This window comes from Ovis aries, chromosome 25 (genome assembly GCF_016772045.2).
Source record: "Ovis aries strain OAR_USU_Benz2616 breed Rambouillet chromosome 25, ARS-UI_Ramb_v3.0, whole genome shotgun sequence".
NCBI classification, from domain to species: Eukaryota; Metazoa; Chordata; class Mammalia; order Artiodactyla; family Bovidae; genus Ovis; species Ovis aries.
In genome coordinates this window covers 40,802,482-40,828,624 of record NC_056078.1, presented here as the reverse complement: position 1 = coordinate 40,828,624, position 26,143 = coordinate 40,802,482, and the positions used below count along the sequence as shown (strand labels likewise).

General features: G+C 53.0%; 1 protein-coding gene across 3 annotated transcripts; it reads right to left on the bottom strand.

The window, feature by feature from the left end:
- Nucleotides 1-173: 173 nt before the first annotated feature.
- GPRIN2 (G protein regulated inducer of neurite outgrowth 2) lies at nucleotides 174-26,110 on the bottom strand. Of its 3 annotated transcripts, none has more exons than XM_060406361.1 (4): nucleotides 25,683-26,110; nucleotides 15,378-20,583; nucleotides 8,809-10,466; nucleotides 174-8,387 (listed from the first exon to the last, which is right to left on the bottom strand). In XM_060406361.1, the coding sequence occupies exons 3-4, from the start codon at nucleotides 8,869-8,871 to the stop codon at nucleotides 7,020-7,022; spliced, it is 1,431 nt and encodes a 476-aa protein (XP_060262344.1). In that variant the 5' UTR covers nucleotides 8,872-10,466; nucleotides 15,378-20,583; nucleotides 25,683-26,110; the 3' UTR covers nucleotides 174-7,019. The 3 variants fall into 3 exon arrangements, with proteins under 3 accessions (XP_060262344.1, XP_060262346.1, XP_060262345.1); XM_060406363.1 differs by having other exon boundaries at nucleotides 9,374-10,466; nucleotides 25,683-26,109; XM_060406362.1 differs by lacking the exons at nucleotides 15,378-20,583; nucleotides 25,683-26,110 and adding an exon at nucleotides 13,314-13,469.
- Between the last annotated feature and the right edge of the window lie 33 nt (nucleotides 26,111-26,143).

Here is a 26,143-nt window from a genome sequence, read left to right as displayed (position 1 = left end):
CCAGCCCCCTGGAAGGGTAAAACTCACATTTAGAGTCATAGGTATGAGTACACTAAAGCGGTCTTCTGTCTCAAAAGCCGAAATTGCCGCGCCACCCCCGCTCCCGCCTCCCCCTCCCTGTCTCGCGCCTGCCCCTCACCTGCACCCCTCACTGCCCCCGGCCCTGCCTGGACTCCACCCCCTCCATCTTCTCCAGCTCTTTCCTCCTCGCTGGAATCTTCCCCTCAGGTGTCCTGGTTGGCGTGGAGAATCAGGAGTGGCAGAAGGGGGAGAGGCGGCAGAGGGACCGAACTTGGCAGTGACCGCCCTGCCCCCACCCCGCCCGAGTCTGCGAACCAGGGCGGGAGGGGAAGACGGTCGGGCCAGACCGCCCGCGTGCGGGGCGGGGTTGGTGGCTCCCAACCTGCGCCCCCAGGTGCCTCTGAAAGTCGATTCTGCGGCCACCAGGGGGCGCCCGGGCTCCTCCGCCTGGCTGCGCTGCCTGGGTACCAGCCCTGCACCAAATTCCCTTGGCCAACCTGATCAGTGGCCCGGGGCCCGACGCCCAGCTCTGGGTCCCAGCCCCTCTGCAACCACAGCCGTGCAGTCCAGGGAACTGTATCAGCGCAGAGGGAGTTGGGTTGAAATCTTCTCAAGAAGTCTCTGAATTCCCCCAAGTCTGAAGGGAAAGAAAATCAAACGAGAGAGTCTTCCTTAAGAGACACAAACTGGGCTTACAAAAGCCACAAAGTTTGCAACAAAATCGCTCCCTTGTCAACTCCCTTCCCAGACCCTGGACAGCTAAAACTGAGATGTAAACAGAAGCAGAAGGCTAAAGGCAATAGGCCAAGTGGGCCTGAAAGGTGAAAGTGAAAGTTGCTCGGTCAGGTGTCTGACTCTTTGCAACCCCATGGACTGTAGTCCATGGAATTCTCCAGGCCAGAATACTGGACTAGGTAGCCGTTCCCTTCCCCAGGGGATCCTCAAAACCCAGGGATCGAATCCTGGTCTCCCTCATCGCAGGAGGATTCTTTACCAGCTGAGCCACAAGGGAAGCCAAGTGGGCCTGGGGTGAGAGGCCCACTCCTCCCCAGATAGACTCTAGCACCCCACGTATAGTTCTTTGGTAAGCCATGGAAAATTCTAGCTCCAGCAGAGTCTCCCTACTTGGGCCTGACTGAGGCTTTTTCGGGGTCTCAGAAGTCTTCTCAGGAGTCTCCTCCCCCTGACTCCAGCCCTGCCTCTGAGACACAAGTCCAGTTCCACGCAGGAGGGAAACAGAGACAAGACAGCATGGTGTGCCCCTCCTGAGGCCCAGGCCATGCCCCAACCTAATTACAAGCCAAGCAAGGAGAAAACATGAAAGAGAAAAGGTCTACCTGAAGCCGCACGCACCCAACTTGTCCCTTGGGTGACCTAGCCAGCCAGGGCTCCATCAGTCAGTTCAGTTCAGTGCTCAGTCGTGTCCTACTCTTTGCAACCACATGGACTGCAGCACACCAGGCCTCCCTGTCCACCAACCCCTGGAGTTTACTCAAACTCACATCCATCGAGTCAGTGATGCCATCCAACCTTCTCACCCTCTGTCGTCCCCTTATCCTCCTGCCTTCAATCTTTCCCAGCATCAGGGTCTTTTCCAATGACTCAGTTCTTCCCATCAGGTGGCCGAAGTATTGGAGTTTCAGCTTCAGTATCAGTCCTTCCAATGAATATTCAGGACTGATTTATTTTAGGATGGTCTGGTTGGATCCCCTTGCAGTCCAAGGGACTCTCAGGAGTCTTCTCCAACACCACAGTTCAAAACCATCAATTCTTCGGTGTTCAGCTTTCTTCACAGTCCAACTCTCACATCCATACATGACTACTGGAAAAACCATAGCTTTGACTAGATGGACCTTTGTTGGCAAAGTAACATTTCTGCTTTTTAATATGCTGTCTAGGTTGGTCACAGCTTTTCTTCCAAGGAGCAAGCATCTTTTAATTTCATGGCTGCAGTCACCATCTCCAGTGATTCTGGAGCCCCCAAAAGTAAAGTCTGACACTGTTTCCATTGTTTCCCCATCTATTTGCCATGAAGCGATGGGACCAGGTGCCACGATGTTAGTTTTCTGAATGTTGAGCTTTAAGCCAACTTTTTCAGGGCCCCATAAAGGCCACCAAAACTGATGACCGACAGGGTGCCCTTCTAGCCAGACCAAAGCCTCTTCGCTCAGCCGGCAGGACCACTGGAAAGTGCTCTCTCTCTTTGAACAAAAGCAACGGAAACCCCCTGGCAAAGCAGCCCCAGGCGTCCCAGCAAGGCCTCCTCCTCCAGGGAGAGGCTCAGAAGCTATTTTTCAGGCTTAAGCCATTCGAGTTTTGTCCAAAGAGAAAAAGCACAGGTGGAAAGAAGAGCCTAGAATAGTGAAAACCAGGAACGCCGGGACCCTGGCCACAAGAAGAGAGAAACTGCTGTTTGGAGCAGAAGGAATAAGGGAAGACAAAGCCTTGGCATAAAGGGGAGGAAGCAGAGGGCGAACTGGTGGGACGGATGGTGGGGAGACAGAAGGCTTCTGGGGGCAGAGAAGACATGATGCAGAAAAGGAGAAAGGGAGAACTGAAATTAAAGAGAAATAGGGGATACTTTGGGCTTTCCTGGTGTCTCAGCAGCAAGGAATCCACCTGTCAATGCAGGAGACACAGGAGATACACACTCAATCCCTGGGTCAGGAAGACCCCCCGGGGAAGGAAAGGGCAACCCCCTGCAGTATTCCTGCCCGGAAAACCCCATGGACAGAGGAGCCTGGCAGACTATAGTCCATGCGGAGGCAAGAGTCAGATGTGACTAAACAACAACAGGGCGGGGGGTGGAGCGGGGTGGGGGTTGGGGGTGCGGGAAGGGGGACTCCCCGGGCAGTCCAGTAGACAAGACGTGCTCCCAACGCAGACAGCACAGGCTTGATTCCCAGTGAGGAAATAAAGATCATGTATGCCACCTGGCGCAGTCAAAAAGATAAAGATGAAAAATAAGTAAGGAGAAGCATGGGATGGGGGAGAAAGAGTACCACAGCAGCGGCTGCAGGTCCTGCAGAGCCTCCCCACTGCTCCTGGAATGGACGCTAATGAGGCACTGTGCTTCCTACGTTTATAGGATGCTGAGAAAGCACGTGGTGTCTTTTCTTAAGAAAGATGCTGGAAAATGAAAAGCTTCTGGGAAGCCTATTGTAGACTAGCAGAGAGAGGTGGGATGGTTCTCCTTAACATTTCTCTGGGAGCCAGCATTTCAAAGGACCAGGGCCAGAATAAATGTGTCCCAAGTAGGGCTCAGGGCTTCCCTGGTGGTTCAGACACTAAAGAATCTGCCTGCAATGCTGGAGACATGAGTTTGATCCCTGGGTCGGGAAAATCCCCTGGAAAAGGAAATGGCTACCCACTCCAGTATTCCTGCCTGGAGGATTGCATGGACGGAGGAGCCTGGTGGGCGACAGTCCATTTGGTCACAAAGAGTCAGACACGACTAAGCAGCCAACACTTTCCCTTTCAAGCATATTTCAAAGCAGAGAGTGAAGGACATGGACAGAGGCTCTTTAATGAAGGAGGGTTAGGGAAACGGAACGTGGGCCTCAATCAGTCAAACTAGCAGGGCAGAAGCTCGCCCCTACTGGTGGCTGCGGGAGCTGCACTCAGCAACAGTAGCTGTCAGCGCCAGGCACCACGTGTGGGTTCTTCATTTACCCCACGCAGCGAACCAAAGGAGGAGGCACCATTAGTATCCCCGTTTTATAGATGAGGAAGCTGAGGATCAGGGAGGTTTTAGTAACTTGCCCAAGGTCTCATAGCTATAGGTGAGACCCAGGATTCAAACTCGAGTTTTACTCCACTAAACTATAGTATCCCCTCCATATCCTGTGTCAGGACCTGTATTGGGAAGACCTCACTGGCCCACAGTGAAATAAAAATTCAATACTTCTGGGGCACAGAGACCCAATTTAGCTAACTCGGGAGGTGATGTCACAGTGAGAAAGGGCCATTCTCTGCTTTTCTCCCTGCCCCGACACTGTGATCTCAGGCCACTCACCAGTAGCCCACACTCTGGCAGGGACAGCTTCTTCCCCGGGTGAACTGGTGGTCCCTGCGGGGGTGATCGCAGACTTCAATTTGGACAGGAGATGCACGCCCCGTGTCCTGGCCAGGCCCACGGGGACAAGCATCAGGGAGCCAGGCTTCTGCTATCGGGGGCCCAGGTTGCCAGGATGGACAGCCAGTGGACAGAGGGAAAATCCCTGGAGATAAGGGAAGAAGATTCCTGCCTGGATGGGGAGCTCTACGAATCTGGAGGATGTTCTATGGGACAGAATCTACCAGAACAAAATCCTTCCCTGGCAAAGTTGCGACCTCCGTTACTTTATTTCAAATTCTAAGGAAACAAATGTACACACAATGAAATCCACCACCTCCTAGAGCCAGGCCTGGCGGGGCCCAGAAAGTCTGGACAGAAACCTGGAGTCTGAGAGGAGGAGCCCTATAAAGGAAGCCGGTGGCCACGTCCTGGGACCCTCAACCACTGCCAGCCAGGCCTGCCCAGGAAGTGGGGTGGTGGATTGGGCCTCCAGGTTGAATTTGGAAATGAAGCTTCAGCTCCTCCAAGTAGACCTATCCGCAGAGGCTGTGCAGCCTGGGTTAGTGAGGCCAAGGACACTCTTTTTCCACTGTTTGAGGGTGGCAAGCTTACCTAGGGGGGCTGTTCTGTGGGCCCCAGCTACGCACAGCACCAAGGTCAGACACAGGCCAGGCTGGAGTCCAGCACCACCCTGCCAGCCTTCACCTCGGTCGTGATGAGGCAGGTGGGAGGCTGGGCTGGCCCTTCCCACTCAGGGTGCATCCCGGCCTGCCGTCTTGGCATACCAGGTGTAGCATGTAGGGGTGGTATGTGGAGAATAAGCACAGGACGGCCTGTGTAGGACAGAGGAGAAAGTCTCTTCGTGAAGGGTGCCACTGGTGCCCACAAAGCCCTGGGGTATATGGCCCTTCACCTGCCCCTCCCCGGCCTCCCACCTTGTCCCACGTGGTAGCTTCATCTCCTTTTATTCAAACTGGAAACCGCAGCTTTCTGCAACTCCTCCTTCCCCAATCCGCCACACACTGTGTGTGAGTATGCGTGCTCAGCCCCAGCTACCCGCTCCATTTCCCCCTAACAGGCCCCTCCTTGGCTCCCGTACCCAAATACCCCTCCCCTTCCCCCCGCTCAGGCTCCCGCCTCCCACTTCTTCCACACAAGTCTCCCCTCATGGCAGCCAAAGGGATATTACTGTACTGAAATCTGGCCCCACTCCTGCATCCACAGCTCCTATAAAGCCCCCTTCCATAGTCACACCAGGAGCTTCACAGTTGGGACCCCCTTACCAGCCTCCCAACTCGACAAACACCCCAATACAGCCTTTACCTCAATGATTCACCACACCCCGGGCAGGACAGGAACCTCCAAAGCCTCTGACCAGGCTGTTCTGCCTAGTAGCCACGTCCCACTCACCCACCTGTCCAGCCTCACTGTGCCCGCAAGACCCTGCTCAGCTCTGGCCCTGTGTGAAGGTGACTTCCTATGCCAGTTCATCACCCCTCCCCTTGTGTCCCCACAGCTGGGGTTCTTGGTGCTCCCGTGCGGGGCCAGAGATGAGGACACCCTGGTGCCCACATGTCACTCCCGAGAGTGGACTCGCCTGCCCCATTCCACACATGGAGGGATGGACAGGCCCAGGACCCCAGGCTACATGGTGTCAAGACCCTCATGACAACCTGCTTGATCACATTTTAAAAGGGAGATAAAGTCAAGTGCCCTCCTGCACACCGCACCATCCCCTTGCCCCAGGCCCACCCTCAGAAGCAGCTCTGATCTGCTGTTATTGTCAAGCAGGAGTGGCAGTTCACCCAGCCTCAGCTGGGAGAGAGAAAGTCACATGTTGGAATATGAAAGCCCCATGCTGGGTCTCGGGATGCATTCTGACCTGAAACCTGCCTTTCTCACCTGGTTCCTCCTGCCTCTTGTCACTACTGCTTTAAAAGTTAACCCACTGTTGCGAGTCCTTTCCACCTCGAGAGTGCTGTTCCCCTGGGGATGGGGAATATGCTGGCTGTCAGATCCTGGATTCCTGGGTGCAGAAGGGGGCCCAGGAACAGGCCCATGTCATGGGCAGGGCTGCATGTGGGTCCTGACTCCACCTTCCCATGCCAAGTGACTCTCAGCAGGGCACTAACCTTTGTCAGACCCTAACACAATCATCTACCAGGCGGTTGGCTCCGAGAAGTACCCTGCAGCCCTCTATAATGCTCAATACATGGTGAGCTCAACAAGGGCACAGGCAGCTTCTTCCCCAAGGAAGCCACAAAACCTGGCAATGAATATGGGCTCAACAAATTCTTGTTCACAATTGCCCTGCTCTGCCAACCACTTGCTGCAGGAAAACACACCAGGCTTCCGCCAGCCCCCGGCTCTGCTCTTAGCCCACCACTGTGAGCTGTCCAGCCTGCGCGTGGCAGCTGCAGTCTTGCCAGATGTCTGTGGTTGTGTCTGTAAAACACGGTGAAGACTCAGGAAAGGGAGCTGGCAAGCGTGTGGCACACAGGACGCCTCGACAACGTCAGTTCCCTCCCCTAAAGACTTAGACAGCCCTTGCCACTTGAGACCCCAACTCTTATGTCAGGAATTTGTTGTATCTCAGCACTGCTGTGAAAATAAAGCCACAAAGAGGCCTGGGGGAAATCATGGCAGAGTTCTGAACAGAGACTGGATCAAGGGTTTTTACAGAGAAGTCAGGATCCCCCTTACATACAGTGTTGAAACTGTCCCAAAGTTCAGAGCCCACACGTGGCTCTTGGGAATCAAGCCCTTATAAACTAGCCCGACTGCCGGGGGCAGGGAACCCCCAGGCTGCAGTCCTGTGACCTGCGGGCAGCAGAGGACAGAGATGTGTCGGTGGGTGCCTGTGGATCCAAAGAGCACGGGGACCCCACCGCCCCTGGGGCTGAGTCCACGCACCCCGGGCAGCTCCAGGGGCTGCAGCTCCTCACTCGGGGGCTGCACTGGAGCAGCCACAGCAGCTGGGGCGCCGCAGGGACTGCATGACCGCTCGAAGTGGCCCCCTCCTACCCTCAGCAGACAGGCTGTCCTCGCTGGCAGGGGCCCGCTGCAGCTGCTCAAACTGCATCTCTAGGTGCTTCTGGATGGCCACACCGAGCACCTCCGGGTCCACTGCAGCTCCATAGACCTCCCATGTCATGCCCTCAGCATCCCATCGTACGTCCCGCACAGGAGATGGCGCTGCTGCCAGGCTGGACTCCAGAGTCACCTCCGGGAACAGGTGCAGGGCCACAGGGGCTTCCAGAGGTGGGCTAGTGGCCACTGCCTTGCAGACGGCCTTGGGGGCTGCTTGAACACCAGCATCCTGGGCTGACAGAGGGGAAGCCAAGACTGGGGCCAAGTCACTTGCTGAGGTCATGGTCCACATATCCTTGGTCCTGGCACTAGGCTCCATGGCTAACCCTGTGGGACCCCAAGGGTGGGCACAGCAGTGGGAGTGCCCAGGAAGCCCCCCAGGAAACGTACACCGGAGTTTCACCCCACGGTGAGCCTGCAGCCTAGATTCACTCACTGATGCCACTAATTTGGGAAAGGCCAGAATCCCTGGGGCAGGCAAGCCATAGCAGCAGCTGCTGGCCCCCATCTCCCTCATGCCACAGAGCGGGGCTGCTGGAGACAAAGCCTGGCAGGAGGCGGTGGCCGACTGGCCAGTGGCTTTGGGGCTGCTGCTGTGGGTCACTGTGCCTCCCAAGGCAGCTGGTGGCACCCACACCTGACTCTCCAGTGTCCAGGCTGAGTTTGAAGTCTTGTTCTCCGGAGCCAGGTCCCTTTCCAAGCCTGCAGGGGTCTGGGCACTCTGGCCCGAGGTGCTGCTGGGCTGCAGCCGAGCCCTGTGGACAGGCGAGCTGCCCAGGGCTGAGCAGCTGAAGCTGGCCTTTTGAGCACCGCTGTGACCCCGGATCTGGGTGCTGCGAACCAGGCCCGAGTGGCTCCTCTGCATAGCGGCAGCGCTAGGGCCCCGCAGGTGACTCAGGTCACTGCCGCCCGCAGTGGACACGTTGCCCACAGTGCTGCTGCGCCAGTGGCCCACGGCGCTGGGCTGCAGCTGGGGGCTGGAGGCTTGTGCCTGCTCCACGCGCTCAGCCTGCAGCCCCTCCGCCTCCGGGACCTGGGCGCCAGTGCTGGCCTCACCAAGCTGGGCCTGCCATACAACGCTGCTGGCTCTCTTGCGATACTCTGGCCTCTGCCCCCGGCCTTCACCCAGCAGGCTGGAGGAACTTCGGGACAGGGGCTGAGGGTGGGCACTGAGGGGTTCCGGGACATCCGGCTCAGGACGGCTGGATCTCATGGCTGCCTGCAGGAGAGAGAGAGGGCTCACACAGTGCAAGGCACACTGAGGGGACAGCTTCAGTCTCAGCCTGCCTGACCAGTCAGAGCCACAAGCAAAGTGATGACAGGAGCCAGACGCTTCAAATCAAGGTCACCACACATAGCCAGGATGACGTTTCTAAACACCAAAACTGAGGGATCAGAACCAGCCCTAGGGTGAGCCCCTAGAGGCCATCCAGAAGGCTAGTGGCTGACTCTACTGCTGGGTTATGGGGGAGGGGGAGCCAGGGGCTAGGCCGAGCCTGCTGGGGCCTGGGGGCTTGGGGCTTTGAGACAATAGCTCTTAGTCAATCAGCACAGAACTATTACAGTATTTTAATAACCAGTAAAGCTGGACTGATGGATACTACCCTGGTTCCTCCCAGAACCATCACCATCTCACTTACTTGGACTGGAGCCTCTTTGGTACACAGTGGGGGGCAGAGAAGTCTTGGGGATGAGAAAGACATGAATGCCGGGCTCACTGAAAACACCTTGGGTTCTCTCACGCTCCCTCCCCATCGTCTCTGGCCTGGCCTAGCTGGGTTGTCGCATCTCTGGGGCTCAGTCTTGGCCGCTGTGAAGGGGAAGGCGTTTCCTGGCTCCCACTGCACGCTCCAAGGGCAGGAGAGGCTCCCGTATCAGCCCTTTAGGACTCGGCATTTGTTCACTCCTCCCGCTGCCAACTCATGAGCACCTTCTGTGTGCCATGCTGTTGAGATCAGGCAACATGGAACTGATGCAGATCTGCTGTGCCCACCAAATGGGGTCCAATACAGGCCACCCCCACTGTCTGAAAGAAGAGTATTCCTATGAAACCTTTTCATAAGCCAAAATAGTGTAAAGAAGCAATTACCTTGTCTTGTAAAACTCTTCGGATTTCTTTCCATTACTGAAAACAGTTACTAATTAATGTAAGTCTCCCATGAAAGTGAAGTGGAATAAAGCAAACTTTTGAAAAGTAGGGAATACCTGTAACCACCAATCAGACACATGTCCTCTCTTGCCCCTGCTCCCTTCCAGCCATTCTTGTCCCTTTCTCTAGCCATACAGACTCTTCCAGACCTGCAGGTTGGGTCTGGAGAGAGAAGGAGATGGTGCCTGGGAGGAAGGAACAAGGAACAGGGTGAGCAGAAAGCAGGAGGCATATGTTCAGATCACAAGAAGGGGGCAGCAGGCTGGGGGCTGGGCAGGACCCAGAGAGAGGGAGTGGGGTCAGGGCATGAGGCAGCCTGGCCCAGGGCGAAGTCATGAATAAGGAACATCACTCTGAGACTCCCAGCCTGGCAGGACATGCTGGAGAAGCAGGGTGGGGATGGCAGGCAACAGCGGCAATTCGGGTAGTCCCAGTCCTGCCCTCCCAGCCTGTGCTGATAAGAACTGGCACGAAACCAGCCACCTGGCCAGGCGAGCAAGGCCACTGAAAGACAGTGTGGGAAGGGCTCTCAGGAACTCAGTTTCTGTACGTTAAAACTTCCTGTTGCCCCAGAGCTCAGGAGATGGCTGGTGGCTGCTCAAGCCAATGGTAAGGCTGTTTCCAGAGCACCTGTCCCCTTAGAGTTCCAGGCTTGCTGTGAAGCCCAGTTCAGCACAGCTTTCAGCAGTGATGAAAACATGCTGCTCTGCGCTGTCCAGTATGGTTGTTACTGGTCACATGTGGCCACTGAGCTCCTGACAGATGGCTAGTGCAACTCAGCAACTGATTTGCTGATTTTGTTTAAGTAACTGAAATGTAGGGCCTCCCAGGTGGCTCAGTAGTAAAGAATCTGCCTGCCAATGCAGGGGACGTGAGTTTCATCCCTGAGTCCAAAAGATGCCCTGGAGAGGGAAATGACAACCCACTTCAGTATTCTTGCCTGGGAAATCCCATGGACAGAGGAGCCTGCCAGGCTACAGTCCACGGGGTTGCAAGAGTCAGACACGACTTCAGGAGTAAACAACAAAATTGAAATTTAAAGGGCCACATACTGTTACCGATGACCATGCAGCTCTAAGATACATGGTACCAGCCTGGGCAGCAGTCTCCTGTCCTAGCTGCTCCTCGGGGCTGAAGCCAGACTGGTCCCTGGAAGAGTCAGGAAAATGATGAATAGACAAGAAAAGACTATGGCCCAGGCCCTGCTCTCAGGCTCTAAGGTGGACATATAAAGAGAGAAGGTCAACAAAGCCAATAACAATCATGGTGATGATAACAAGAACAGCAGTTCCAAGTGCCCAGCCACCCACCATGTGGCAGGCATGTGCCGTCTCCTTTCCAGCACTGTATGTGAGAGTAAGAGCAATCTCAGGACATAAGTCATCTTCTCCATTCTGCAGAAGAGGAAACCAAAGCTCAGAGAGGTTTAGTGACTTGCTCAAGGGCACACAACTGGTAAGTGGTTAAGCCAGGAATCAAACTCAGGAGTGCCTGAGGTTCTCTGTGCTCCCTCTTGAGAACAGTGCAGACCTCTGTCCTGGACACTATCACTCTTCCACGGGCATCCCTTTTTATTTGGTGTTGCCATGACTCAACTGGAGTCCCAGCACAAAGCCTGGATGCCCATTCACCCTACCTGCTTCTAGCAGCTCTGTAGGCAGCCGAGACTCAGAAAGGCAGAAGGAGGCCTGCTGGCTCAGAAGGCTGTGGTCACTGATGGGTCCTGGCAGGCGGACAGCCACTGAACCCCAAGCCCAGGAACCCGAAGGAAGTCCTATCTGGACAGCCCACACAGCCTCTGACTGAACCCCACTACCCTGGAGGAGGGCCAGAGGAAGCCAGACCTTGGTCTCCTTGACGAAACAAGCCAAGGCTGGGGGCACACACAGTCTCCGCCAGGAGCTGGCGAGAAGCTGCCAGTGCAGGTACTGCGGCATCTGCCTCACCAGGTGGCTGCCTGATGCTCAGGGCTGGCCGTCACTCAGAGTGAAAGTAGTGACCACAAAGACCCCAGGGGAGTGGGAGGTTATATTTCTTGTTAGTTTCCTTCCTTAGCCCACCTCCACAAATGGCAGGTGACAATCTGAGATCTGGAACAGCTCAGAAATGTCAAAGAACCCACCACTGAACCCCAGCTGGCCTTCCCAGGCTGATCGAGGGAAGAGCTTCAGGGGGAGTTGCATAGAGGTACGCTATCGAAAGAAGGTTTTTCACACCCCACCTACCCCCAAGAATAGAGGCCTCCCAGGAAGCAATAGAGCTGATCAGATGAACTTCGGAGCCAGGGACGAACAAGTGAAGCAAAGGGGTACACTTCCAATCCAGGCTCTTGCCCTTCCTACATATGCACACTCAGGTAGACCCCTAACCTCTTTGAGCCTCAGTTTCCCCAATCTGCAAATCGGAAATAAATCCCCACTCTGCAGGGCTGTTGTGAAGACATAATGTGATGGCATATGGATTGCCTGGAACAGTGATTGATAATAATCTTACCTTTCTTCCTCCCATCAAGAGTGACTTGTGCTCAAGGTATCACAGGACTTGGAAGTGGGGGTAGGAGTAGAAAGGTGGCTTTTAGGAAGCCATTTAGATTATAGGGCAGCTTGGTTTGCTTCTTAATCTTCCTAGGATGGTGACAGTCACCACCAGTGCTCCCAATGTCGCCATCATCTCAGTTTCCAAGTCTATTCTAAACCTCAGCGTGGGAGAATATGTATACGTCCACTCATACATGCATGCATACGGACACACACAGACTCCTCAAATGTTGAGATATGAACTTACCTCTTAGGGACCAGGTAGGGACACACACCACCCAAACCCCTCCTCGTATAATAAGGGGCGTGGCGACCTCCAGTAGGTGGTCTGATCCATCCCAGCAAAGGAGGGCCTGACAGGACTGACAGGGCCAAAGCTGGGGAAAGCAGCAGGGAGCCTTCCTGAGCTACTGAGAAGTGTGTGGAGGCACAAAACCTGCCCTTCACAGAGGATGAAGGAGTCTTAAGAACAAAGCGCCCACGTCACAAGCTGTGCCAGGAAAGGGTTCTGGGGAACCGTGGGGCAGAGGTCCCAGACCCAGCTCTGCTCACCACAGAGAGGCCTAGATCCCACCAGGCAAGAGATTCCTCCCCTGAGGAGGATTTACCCATACGTCTCAAGAGGAACCGGAGATGAAAAGGGTCAGCCTCCTGGCCCAGCTGCCCCAAACCTGAAGCAGCCCAGGTGGCTGGTGTGTTCCTACCTGCGTGGCCATGGGCTCCCATGAACCAGTATAGGCCCACACCACACCCATGGACCCATCGGGGCCAACACATAGGCCCGTCTGTTGTGTGAGCCTGCAGGAAACAGCACCCACCAGCTGCACTCTGCGCACCAGACCGACAGGCCGCGTCCAGCTGAGGGCCAAAGGCCTGAACACACCGCAAGTACACTCTCCCCTAGGGCAAGGGGCCCTTGTCCTGCCTTCCCACACAAAGCCCACCTGGACTCCGGAGAAGGTCTTCAATATGACCCCCAAGCAGGGCTCCAGACCTTCCCAGCAGCAAAGACTGCGACTGGAGGAAGAGGGGGCTGCGGGGTAAGCGGGCAGGGATGGAGGGCAGGAGGAGCGAGAGTGAAGGGAGGGCGGGGGCTGGGGGCGGTGGGAGGAGAGTGGATGAGGGGTGGGGATGGAAAAAGGAAGAGGAAGGAAGGGGGAAGAAGCGGTAAGAACGGTGGGGGCTGGCAGAAAGAGACGAGGTCCTGGGCACTGAATATTGAGAAATGGGAGGATGGGCAGAGGAGACGTGGAAAAAGGGATAGTTCAGGCAATGAGCCCAGAGATGCGAGGAGGGGTGCAGCCCCGGGGGGCGCTGAGCAGCGGGCGGGGGCCGGGATGCGTAGGGTCGGGGCTCAGGGAAAGGTGAGGAGTGGGGTTCCCGGGCGCAAGAAGGGGAGGTGCCGCCCATCCCACCCTCCTTCGCCCCGACACGGGCGAGCACGGAGCTGGCCTCTCACCCTCTTGCCAGCCCGAGGCCGCGGAGGCCGGCGGAAGCGCTGCTCCTGTGGCCGCCACAGGTGCCCGGCGCAGCGGCCCAAGATGGAGCCGAGCCGGACCTGGACCTGGCCTGGGCCGAAGACGCCGCCAGCCGCCGTCCGCTCGGCCAGCGGAGCGGGAGCAGGAGGCGCAGCTGGGTGGCTGAGGGGCGGGGGGAGGCCGGGGGAGGAGGGACGAAGGGGGCGGTAGCCCCGCTCACCTGGGCCCGCCGCCGCGCTCCACCGCCCACGCCGGCGTCCCGGCCCCGCCCCGGGCCCCGCCCCCGGCCCCCGGCCCCGGGCCCGACTCCCGCCCCGGCCCCGCCCCCGGGCCCCGCCCCCGGGCCCCGCCCCCGGGCCCCGCCCCCGGGCCCGGCCCCCGGGCCCGCCCCCGGCCCCGGCCCCACCCCCTGCCCAGGCCCCGCCTCGGCCCCGCCCCCCGGCCCCTCGGCGCTCCGTACTCCCAGCCAACCTACAGCCCCACGAGCATCCCCTCGACTCTGCCCCGCGAGCCCCTAGTCCCTCTTCCCGACCCACTCTTCACGGCAAGTCTCACCGTCCCGTCTTTTCGGCCCCGCCCCCACCATGATCTCGTTTTACAGGCCTCCCAACGACATCCCGCCGCTTCTCGACCCAACCCCAACGTCCCCAACCTTATAGGCTCGGCTCCCTACAATCCTCCAGCTCCGCAGCGCAAGTCCAAAGAGCCCTGCTCTCTCGGCGTACCACGTCCAGCACAGAGGTCTAAGAGCCCCTCAGGAGACCCTCTTACTCGCCACCCAGCCCCCATGTTCTTGATCACCCTGGCCCCCATCCTTCAATAGTGAGGGACTTCAAGTCCTGCCCTCGAGAACCCAGGCGCATGGGACACCTAGTTGGGTCCGTCTTAGACCCACCCTGCAGACGCCCATTCTCCAAGCCCTGGACCCCATAGTTCCACCCTCTCAGGTTCACTGTTGCAGACCCCACCACCGAGCCTGGTCCTTCGAGCTTTGCGTCCATGGCGCCTTCAAGACCCAGGCCCTCCATCCGGCCCCACAACCTCAACCCCATAGATTCCATGCCCAGAACTGTTTCCAGTTCAGGCAGCAGGCTCCTTAGGCACAGGCTCCCAACATGCCTCCCCAGGCCCAGACAGCTCCTTACCCCTTCTGCTCTCCAGGGATTTCTATCACCCATCCCCAGGGCCCTTGTCTCTGAGAATCGAGTCCCAGTATCGATTCTTTTCTGTTGAACCCAGCTGCAGGGACCATTGATTTGCTTGTCCAGGCTTTACTGAAGGGTCTGCACCCCTCTGGTTCAGTAGCCGGAAAGGGAGAGCCATCTCTGTTGCTCTTCCAGTCTGGGAAGACCTCAGGCACCAGCCTCACTTCTCTGGTCTCCCCGAGCCTTGTGCCTCCACCTAACATCAAGAGGGGACCTGCACAAATTTCCCCAGCCCGTGGAAACTGGGAAGCCCAGGCGAGAGCCTGCACCATTCACTTTCTGTAGCCCCAAGTCTGGCGTCTAGTCCAGACACCTGAAGACTCAAACAGGAATTACAACCTCAACATCCCACATATTCACTGGTTCTGTGATCCCACACCCAAGCCAAGCTATCCCTCTCTTTGAATATTGGTTTCCTCATCTGCAGAATAATTATTCTTACCTCACAGGGCGATAGGAAAGAGAGAGGTTAAATGTTCTGCAGAGTGTTCTTGCTGCTATCAGTCATTTGATCAAATATTTAACAAGCTCCTCCTGCATTAGGTTCTGGAGATACAAGCTAGGACTGCATGAAGTGGGAGTGGGGTGGGGTTTGTTGATCACTTTGGTAGAGAGAGGAGGCACTTGGCTTAAGACCCCATGGGCCAAGCGCCATTTCCTGAGACTTGGAGCCCAACCGAAAAGGAGCAGGTGTGATGGTCTCAGGAGTTCCATGGGGGGCAGCAGGTGGAGAGGTGAATGACACAGAAACTGTGGTTCCCCAGGGAAGTCTGAGCATCATGGGCACAGGGGACCCTGAAGTCACAGGAGTGGATAGGTTTTCAGGAAGTACAGACTCACCCGTGAGTGCATGCAGGCTCAGTTGCTCCAATTGTGTCTGACTCTTTGCGACCCTGTGAACCTGCCAGACTTCTCTGTCCATGAGATTCTCCAGGCAAGAATACTGGAGTTGGCATCTGTGACTGACCACGTGGTTAAAGACTGATAAGGACCAGCCAGAAAGGAAAGAGGGAGACCAGGACATTGCTGTGACCCTGGGCACTTAGAGCAAACAGCTTCAACAAGGCAGTGGAGCAGAAGCCACCGGGGCAGATGGAGGAGGGAATGAAGGGGTGTGGCGGGGGATGGAAGACCGCTTGTGCAGTCAGCTCTTATGGGTGGCCGGAAAGAGAGGTAAGAAAGTGTCACTGGGAAAGGGGCGCAGGAGCAAGAAAGAAAATTTTTTTTTTGGTGTTGATATTGTGTTTGGCTCACTTTTTTAAATATGATGCATCATGTAGTGGGTTTTCTTGATTTCAAGCAACAAAAACCAACTGGCAAAGTTAAGCAAAAAAGGAATGTGTTGGAAGATATCAGGAGTCTGGGATGGAAGCTAATGCTGGAGAGCTGGTCTTGGTTCCTCGGGTGAGTGTAGACCTCAGCATCAGGGAGCACCTCAGCATCAGGGAGCACCTCAGCATCAGGGAGCACCCCACCATCTCGCCCTATCACCACCCTGGAAGGAAAGCTTCCAATTGTCTGTCCTTCCTGTGCCTCTCAGTTTGAAATTCAAAGAACCAGGGGAGCTGCTGCTGCTGCTGCTAAGTCGCTTCAGTTGTGTCCAACTCTGTGCGACCCCATAGACGGCAGCCCATCAGGGTCTGCCATCCCTGGGACTTTCCAGGCAAGAACACTGGAGTGGGTTGCCATTTCCTTCTCCAAGGGGAACAAGAGAACTCATTTGACTGAGCTATATCCATGTGCTCTCTGTCCTGGGATGGTGAGAGCAATATCTGGTCAAACTCATCTCTAGGAGCATCACACAGGACCCACCAGGACTGCAAACAGAGTGTTTTCCCCAGAAAGAGGAATGGAGACTGGGCAGCCAGACACAGATCCACTGCATGTTGTAATAAACTGAGCATATTTGACGGCAAGGAGAAGAGTCCATACAGAAGTAGAGGAAGAACAGGAAAGAGTGGGGATCACTGCTGGTGTGAGGTCCCCACTGGGATCCTGGTCATAGTGAACAGGAGTAAAATGGTTTCTGTGTAACCAGAGGACGAGAAGAAAAATGATGGAGTGATACCAAGATAGGTCAGTGAGGTCTGGAAATTGAAGTTTGTTGATTTCTGTTTTCTTGTCTGATGGTTCTGATTTCTGCGTGTAATAAAAGGCAAAATCACGTGCTGAGACAGAAAGGGGAAGATGGAAAGGTAGGAGAGGCAAGGAGGGAGGAGGAGGTTTGAAAGTCATTGCAGAAAGTGGAAGAGCCTGTTAGCCAAAGAAATGCCATGAAAGGTAACCAAGAAATATCTGGGCCCACATAAGCTTGGAACCAGCAATTGTGAAGAAAGAATCTTATTCAAAGAAAAGCAAATTTGAGTTAGGACTCACAGCTGCAAGAGAAAATTATTAAAAAAATAAAAAAAAATAAAATCAATACTTAAATAAATAAATAAAATAAAAATGTAAAAAAAAAAAAAAGAAAGAAAGAAAATTAGAAAGTTGAACTTTAAAAGGTACCTTTGGGGATTTCGCTGGTGGTCTACTCGCTTCCACCAGAGGGGGCACGGGTTTGATCCCTGGTTGAGGAACTAGGCAAGCTGCACGCTGCCAAAAATAAATAAATAAACGGTGCTTTTGACACAACTCCACTGTACACTTCCAGAATAAGCCACAGTCCCCATTCCTTCAGTAAAAACAGTGAACAAATCCTTCTGGATGCTGGTGTCCAGGAGGACACACTCTAGCTGACTGGACACCTCTCCTCTTACCAGTTGAGTTGTGGGTTATTTTAAGAGTCAGGTGAGTTTGTATCCAAACTTACTTACTCCAACCATACACGTTGTCATTATGCAAGGTAATTAAACTGCACATGAACTGATAGGATATGAATATGAAAAGACAGTTTTGTTCCTGTGAAAACTGGGTTAAGTGCTCTGAAAAGTGAGTCATCAAAACTTCTGCCAGTTAAGTGTGGGAAGGGCAACTTGAAAAAGCTTAGGAAGAAAATTTAGACAATTTAGACAAATTCTGAATCAGATTGCTCCCCGATTGTATTTAAACTAACTGACCTGCCTACTAACCAATCATTGATCAGAACTGAACCCTGGGTAAAAGAGCTAATATTCTGTAGTTTAGGCAAAGAAGGGAATTTATTGAATCTAGCTTTGAGTATTGCAACATCCAAAGCCTCTGTCTCTTACACTCCTTCCTTCTGATCGCCTCTGGGTTAGAGTCATTCTTACCTAGTCTCTCTTGGGAAACAAGGTTGCTGGCAACCCCAAATCTACATCCTCACATCTCTGGATCCACAAATCAAATCTTACCCTGTTTGGTAATACTGGGCCAGGGTGGTCAGTTAGGGGGTAGCTCTTTGATTGGCCAGCCTATGTCATATGCTCCTCCAGGGAACAGGTATAGCGTACAAGCTCATACATAAAAGACCAGAGTTTTAAATTTCCTTACATGCCCCAAACTACCATTTTGAGGGATATATGTTTCCCCCAAAAGAACAAGCCTGGTCAACACCAGCCTGCACTGTTCACTCAAACTAACCAACCTTAAGCCACAAAACCCATGTCAGCAGGAAGTGGGCTGAAAAGCTATGCAGCCCCAAGAGGGGTGCGCCATGGATGCCCACTTCCGTGGTGGGGATGGAAGAGAATGACCAAAGTGAGGACAACCAGGGCCCAAAGGAACAATCCTGGAGAGAAGGCTGTCCTCCAAGGAAATTGCTCCACCCTGGGATCTTTTGCAGTCTCTGCCTACCAGGATGTGATGACAGTGGCCAACCAGTGGCTGCAATGGATTTCCATTTTTTCCTTCTTCTGGACGAGGGTCCCTACTATGTTATACTGTTCCTATGTACTACTGTATATTGGGTGTGACGAAGCAGCTAACTTGTGTATGCCTTTAGAGGGCACTGAACCGTGAAGAACCACATCCAGACTCCATACTGCAGGCTGCCCATACCCAGATCCTAGGCTGGGAGCTGGATGCAGGCACTGGATGGAACTTTGGAGTCATCTCCCCCTGGGAGAGGACATCTGAAGCTCTGGGAGAATGAGGAACACAGACATTTGATTGGCCAAAGGGATGGACTGGGGATGAGACTGCTAATTGGCCACTAGTGGTCATGATCTCCTTTTATCTGTAGACATGGAAATCCAGGGGGGAAAGATGATATTTCATTATCTTTCTGGAAGCTATCTGGCCAGGTAACTGACCAGTAGGACTGCAGTGTAGGGAGGTGATGCTTGTAAGCAGGAGTGAGCCGTGCTCTTCTCTCTCTCCACTGGCTAGGTATGGAGGTGATGAAAGGCCTCAGACTACACAGATAAGTAATACCTAGGGCTGGTAAAGCAACAGGATAGGGAAACACCTGGACTCCCAGGCTGCTTAAGAAAGGTAAGAAAGAAAAACTTCTATCTTGCTTAAGCTAATCTCACTTGAAGTTTCTATTCCAACAGTTCAACCTGTATGCTACAAATTACTCATCCTCTCCTCTCCTCCACACCCATGTGCTTTGGGTGGGTCTCAGGAGGAAGGGCATACAACAAGCCTAAGGCAATCACTGCTTCACGTTACCCTGGCTTCAGAGGTTGTTCGGGATAAGTATGTGTCCCACTTAGAGCCAATGGCATGCAATAAGGAATTTCTCTGGGAGTCTTGAGGAAGAAACTCACTGTTTTTGCTAAAGGAATGTGGAGACTGAAGCCATCGTCTTACACAAAGCCTGATACTGGAATCAGCCCAGCCTAGGTGACAAAGCCAGGATGTTGAGAGAAGCAAGGTCCTAACAACATCATTTTGAGTTTTGACCCTAGTGAGAACTAAGGCTGGTCTCGACCTTTGACAAACAGCCATTTGTGAAGTTCCTTGCCCTCACGCAATGCCTACCATAAGACTGAAAAATCAGATATTCACTTTCTTGGTCTTCCCTGAAACCAACATGGCCATGTGGGTGTTGCATAAGAGTCAACATGCTAAGGGCTTTCTGATGAAAGGAGAGAAGTGAGTGAGGAAAGAAGCACTTATCCCACGCTGTTCCCTTCCTGCTTTTTCTGCCTTTGAACTTGGTCTTAGAGAACACTAAGCTTGGTGCTGTCGTAGAAGTCTTGCAATTTTAAGGCGAAACATGCTGAGATGGCAAAGCAGAAAGACACAAGGAGCCTCAGTCTTGGATGATATTCTTTGCCAAACCAAATCTGAGGCCATCTAACTCCAATTTCTTGTTAAGAAATACCATATTTCACCAATTCTAAGAGCCATATTCTTTTTCACACATAACACCTTTAAAATCAAGTCACATCTCAACTATTTGATAATAAAGAATTGCTTCATAGTTTGATAGCATTTTTTCTTACGCAAAGTGGTATAATAGTGATACATTTCATAATCAATGGCATCTTCAAGTTAATAAAACTCAGTAATAAATTTCCGTATGGTTTCAGTTCAGTTCAGTTCAGTTGCTCAGTCGTGCCCAACTCTTTGTGACCCCATCAATCACAGCACTCCAGGCCTCCCTGTCCATCACCAACTCCCAGAGTTCACTCAGATTCACATCCATCGAGTTGGTGATGCCATCCAGCCATCTCATCCTCTGTCGTCCCCTTTTCCTCCTGCCCTCAATCCCTCCCAGCATCAGAGTCTTTTCCAATGAGTCAACTCTTCCCATGAGGTGGCCAAAGTTCTGGAGCTTCAGCTTTAGCATCATTCCCTCCTAAGAACACCCAGGGCTAATCTCCTTCAGAATGAACTGGTTGGATCTCCTTGCAGTCCAAGGGACTCTCAGGAGTCTTCTCCAACACCACAGTTCAAAAGCATCAATTCTTTGGTACTCAGCTTTCTTCACAGTCCAACTCTCACATCCATACATGACCACTGGAAAAACCATAGCCTTGACTAGACGGACCTTTGTTGGCAAAGTAATGTCTCTGGTTTTGAATATGTTATCTAGGTTGGTCATAACTTTTCTTCCAAGGAGTAAGTGTCTTTTAATTTCATGGCTGCAGTCACCATCTGCAGTGATTTCGGATTAGGACACATTTAACCAGGTTTTCTGTAAGAAGAAGCCAAAATAAGTCTTAACTGATTTAAAAAAAAAAAAAAAACAACCTACTATAGCATAGAAAACAAACTTATGGTTACTGAAGGGGAAAGAGGTGGACGGGAATAAATTCAGAGTTTGAGGTTAACAGACACACAGTACTATATATAAAATAGATTTTTAAAAAAAGGTCTACTATGTAGTGCAGGGAACCATATTCAATATCTTATAATAACTTATAATGGAAAAGAAACTTAAAAAGAGTATATACGTAACTGGTAATTCTGCCTCCTACCCAGGCCCACATTCCCACCACAAGCAGCAAGTCTAGTCCCTGATTTCCGTAAGTCTTTGACTCCCAATAGAGGGAGTGCAGCTACTTCCCAACACAGCAGCAAATTGCTCTGGTCTCTGGTTCTCTCTCTGACATCTCAGGCCAGAAGCCACAGATGCCTGTGCACACCAACGGCCAATCCATTTCCTCCTGAAGCAAGCACTCAGAGTGGTCCTGAGCTCCCTGGGCTTGAGGGAGAGTATAGCTACCCAGCCAAAGCTCCCTGGGCTTGAGGGGAGAGTTTGGCTACCCACCTGTCCCTCTTGCAAAGGGTCCTGCATCACAGCCTCAGCCCTCAACAAAGGCATCTCCCAAGTCCTTACTCTCTTCCACTCTTCCAGAATTTTCTTTCTCACTATTGGCCAATTGTCTAGCTGATTCTCAGCCACTTTGGAAAACTGACATTATGGGGACTTCCATTTTAGTACAGTGGATAAAAATCCACGTGCCACTGCAGGGGACATGGGTTCAAACCCTGATCTGGGAAGATACCACATGCCTTGGGGCAACTGAGCCCGTGGCCACAATTACCGAGGCTGCACTCTAGAGCCTGCAAGCCGCAACTACTAATGCTTGACTTCTGTGCTGAGGGCCAGCCTTAGAGTTCAGGGGACCTGGAGCTAGACCTGCTAATCAAACCTGACCAGCCACTTCTTAGTCTCATCACCTCAGTGTCCCTCACTTTCCATCTGAGTATAATGGGGACAAGAGCCTCATAGAGCTTGCCTCCCCCTCCCCCATCATTCATCTCCTGCCATGGCTAACAATTAATTAAGAGTGTCAGTTTCAAATATCAGAAATCAACTCATACTGGTTCAAGAGAAAGAAAAGGTTTAATTTATTGGACCACCTAAGGATAGATGGCTGCCTGAACAGCAGGACCAGGGGCCAGACAGCTTCATCAGGCAGCCTGCACTTCTCTGAGCTCCTATCTCACATACATTCCTCCACACAGGTGCTCCCAATGGCCCTAGACTTAGCTCCTTCAGCTCAACAACACTCACCGAAAAAGGGAGTGATCCCACAAAAATTCCAGGATTGATCCTGATTAGGTCATGACTCACCCCTGAATCTACCCCTGTGGCCTGCCTGGGTCATATGCAAAGCTCCAGAACAGAGGTGATCTGGTGATGTAGGGAAAGGGAAGAGATCCACTTCCATCAGTTACTGCATGAACAAGGAGGAGAGAAAATTCTAGTCCTAAGAAAGAAAAGGCAGGACGCTATTGCCAGGAGAGGAAAAAGGCTGCCAGGCAGGGAACGGGAAGCAGGGAGAACTGAGCCGAGAAGCCAAGAACATTCCTGGGAAGCAGCAGTAAGCCACGGGCTCTGGTCTCCATCCTGGGACCCTGGGTGCTTGTCCTTAGGATGGCACAAATCTGGAGCCAGCCCAGTGGAGTACGAGAGAAGGAGAGGCCTTCGGACATGACAAGGACAGATACTCTCTCCAAAGTCCTCAGAAGAAGAGGTTATGGGAAATTCATGCTAAGGCCACCTTAATAACACCTGAGAATAGAGAGGATGCAGATGGGGGAACCCTCCCCCACCTCACAAAGGCACGTGGGGTGACCGGGCTGGAATTGACATAAATGTCAGAAACACAGTGTTCCACGTGTTTCTCAGCATGGCCTTTATTCTGCTCTGGCCTCTCTGTTCCTAAGTGATGAGAGATGAAACTTCCTTAGACAGGGCTGATTCTTAAGGTTAATTAAAAGTGGCCTTTCTCGTGAATCATCCATTGCACTGAATTATTAATCGCCTGCAGTCATTTTCAGGCCTTTAAACACTTGGACTTCCTGCAAACCTCCTTGGAAATGCTTTTTCCAGTGGAAATATGACTTCCTTTTGGCCATGGAAAAGAGAAACATTGTCTGCTGCTGTTTTCAGATTTCCTAGCTCCCAGAGAATCCTAAGCAAGATCTGAAAACAGGAAGCGGGGCCAGGACGGCAGCCAGAACCAGAGGCCGTTCTGTTCTATGGAGCTGGCTCCAGGCCAGCCTGGTCTTAGAACCTCCACAGGGCAGTGGACTGAGGGAGACTGACCACAGTGCATGTGGCTGTTGGCGCTGTTCAAGGTCACCGCCACAGGAAATGGTCCCCTGGGGCCTTGCCTGGGCCTTCAGCGGTCAGTGACGAGAAAGGAATGAGGAGGGCCAGGTGTCGGGTCCAGCTCCACCACTTATTGGGTGGGCAATGGAAACTCTTTGATTTGGTTTCCTCATCTAATGGGGTGGTCCCTGCAGGGCTGGCTGACACAAAGCAGAGCTGAGTGGAATCAGGAGCATCAAGCTTTCATCCCGATACCCAGGACATAAGGAGCAACAGGAAAGGTGAATTACCTCCTGCCATCTGCTCTCATCTTCCAGTGGAAGAAGAAAGACTCAAAACTCAATGGGCTGGCTGGACGTGTAAGGTGCTTGCAGATAGTGATAGCAAAGTGAGTGTAAGACCCAGCAGCTGGTCTCCAGGGCTAGGCCAAGGAGCTCATGTCAGACCCTGAAGGGTGGACCCAAGACGTGTGATACATGGACAAAGGTAGGGGAAGCCGAGAAGCAGCTCAGCCTGAGGGCACAAGTTCTTCATCTACCGTTCAGCACTGCCTTGGCCTGGAGGTGGATATTGGGAATGCTAAAATAAATAAGACATGGCCCCCTGCCTTCACAGAAGTCCAGGTCTGCCTGGGAGAGTGAGCTGGAGTGACAGTCACAGACACAGAGTCCTAGAAAGCAACATGGTAGCTACAGGTACAGTGAAGATAAGGAAGGAGCTTCATGGAGAAGGAAGGAGACTCACAGTACTTCATTCTGAAGGATAAGCAGTGGGGAAGGATAGTGGGCCCAAATATCTCAGGCAGGAAGTGAAAGTAAAAGTGTTAGTTGCTCAGCGGTGTCCAACTCTTTGTCATCTCATGGACTGTAGCCTGCCAGGCTCCTCTGTCCATGGAATTCTCCAGGCAAGAATACTGGAGTGGGTAGCCATTCTCTTCTCCAGGGGATCTTCCCGACCCAGAGGTCAAACCTGGGTCTCCTTTGTTGCACACTCTTCACGGCACGAGCCACCAGGAGAGGGCAGTGTAACGAGAAGGTACCCAGCGCCAGACTGCCAGCGCAGGAGACAGGAGATGCAGGTTTGATCCCCGGGTCCAGAAGATCCCCTGGAGGAGGGCAGGGCAACCCACTCACTCCAATATTCTTGCCTGGAGAATCCCCAGGGACAGAGAAGCCTGGTGAGCTACAGTCCATAGGGTCACAGAGAGCTGGGCATGACTGAAGCGACTTGGCACACACGCACGCATGCACACATCCAGTTCAGTAGCAGCGCTGCCAGAAAAAGTTCCATCAGTCTGGACCTTGAGCACGGCAGAAAAATGGGGGGATATGGGGTGTCCATGTGGGTGAGAATGGAGAGAGGAGCCTGGAAGACATAAGCTGAGGGCAGGAGTATAAGGTGGAATCTAAACTGCAGAGAGGAAGTTGAGGAGGTGAGGCATAATGGAGACCTGGGCAAAGTGCTTGATGGAGATGAAGATGGATGGAGGAGGAAGAGCTGGCGGGACTTGGAGACTGCTTGGGTGTGACTGGTGAGACAAGGAGGCCAAGGAGGGTGGTGGGGCCCTGGGACGGCATAGCACAGGGCTGGGAGAGTATGGGCAGCTCTATGCCTGGCATAGACCAGCCACAGGCATAGCCTTTGCCAGAAGCAGCTACTTCCCCCACATTCAGAAGATCCCCAGGAAGCCGAGGCCCAACTGTGCAGGTGGCCAACCTGAGTTTGTGCCATGCCCACCAGGGAGGGATGGTCAGGCAAGCAGGACAGTCACAGGTCAAGGGGGAGCAGGTGTACTGTGGTGTTAAGGTGGCTGGAGGGTTACCATCTGGGGGCGCGGGGGCCTCGCTAGCTGTCTGGTCCCAGCCTGGGAGTGTTGAGAGCTCCAGACAGCAAGAGGTAGGAGAATATAAACCATCTCTCCCTGAGGGCTGCCCAGATACTGCTCAGCGTAATAATGGCTCCAGAAATGTCCACTCTTTAGTTCCTGGAACCAGGTTACTTTACCTGGACAAGGGGACATTGTAAATATGATTAAGTTAAGGACCTTGAGATGCAGAGATTATCAAGGATTATCTGTGTGGGCCCCACGAAATCACAAAGGTTCTTATAAGAAAGAGGGAGGCAGAACCTATGGTTAATTAATCTATGACAAAAGAGGCAAGAAAATACAGTAGAGAAGACAGTCGCTAAGTGGTGCTGGGAAAACTGGACAGCTGCATGTAAAAGAATGAAATTAGAACATTCTCTAGCACCTTACAGAAAAGTAAACTCACAATGGATCAAAGTTCTAAATGCAAGGCTGGACACTATAAAACTCTTAGAGAAAAACATAGGCAGAACGCTCTTTGACATCAATCTCAACAATATCTTTTTGGATCTACCTCCTAGAGAGTAATGCGAATAAAAACAAAAATAAATAAATGGGACTTAACTAAACTCAAAAGTTTCTGCACAGCAAAGGAAACCATAAACAAAAAAAGACAACCCACAGAATGAGAGAATATATTTGCACAAAAAGCGACTGAGAAGGAATTAATCTCCAAAATATACAAACAGCTCATGCAGCTCTATGTGAAAAAGTCAAACAACCCAATCAAAAAATGGGTAGATCTAAATAGACATTGCTCCAAAGGTGACATATAGCTAACATATAAAAGTACATGAAAAGATGCTCGACATTACTAACTAGCAGAGAAATGCAAGTCAAATCAAACGAGGTATCGCCTTACACGGGTCAGAGTGGCCGTCATCAAGAAGTCTGCCAACAGGTGCTGGAGAGAGTGCGGAGGAAAGGGAACCCTCCTACACAGTTGGTGCCGCGTGGGAGCAAGGTCCAGGCTCAGGCTCTGTCTTTGGACACAACCTTCAAAGCCCCAAAATAACAAGACCCACCTCCGTCCCCCACAAATTACTTCCTTTCCTTCCTCACTTACAGGTTCTTTGAGGTCTAAGACGCCCGCACAACAGCTCCCTACGGGGAGGTTGTGAGTGCGCATCCTTGACGGGGTGGGGAACGGGTGCCCGCTGGCTGAGGGCATTATTAGACGGGCACGGCGCAGGACAAGGCCGTCAGGGGCGAAAAGCCCGCAGAGGAGGTTTTAGCTCGGCCCGGGGAGGCCTGGCCCTGGCGCCTTAACCGCGCGGAGCCCCAGGCGCCCAGCCCTGAGCGGAGCCCTGGCGTTCCGGCGGC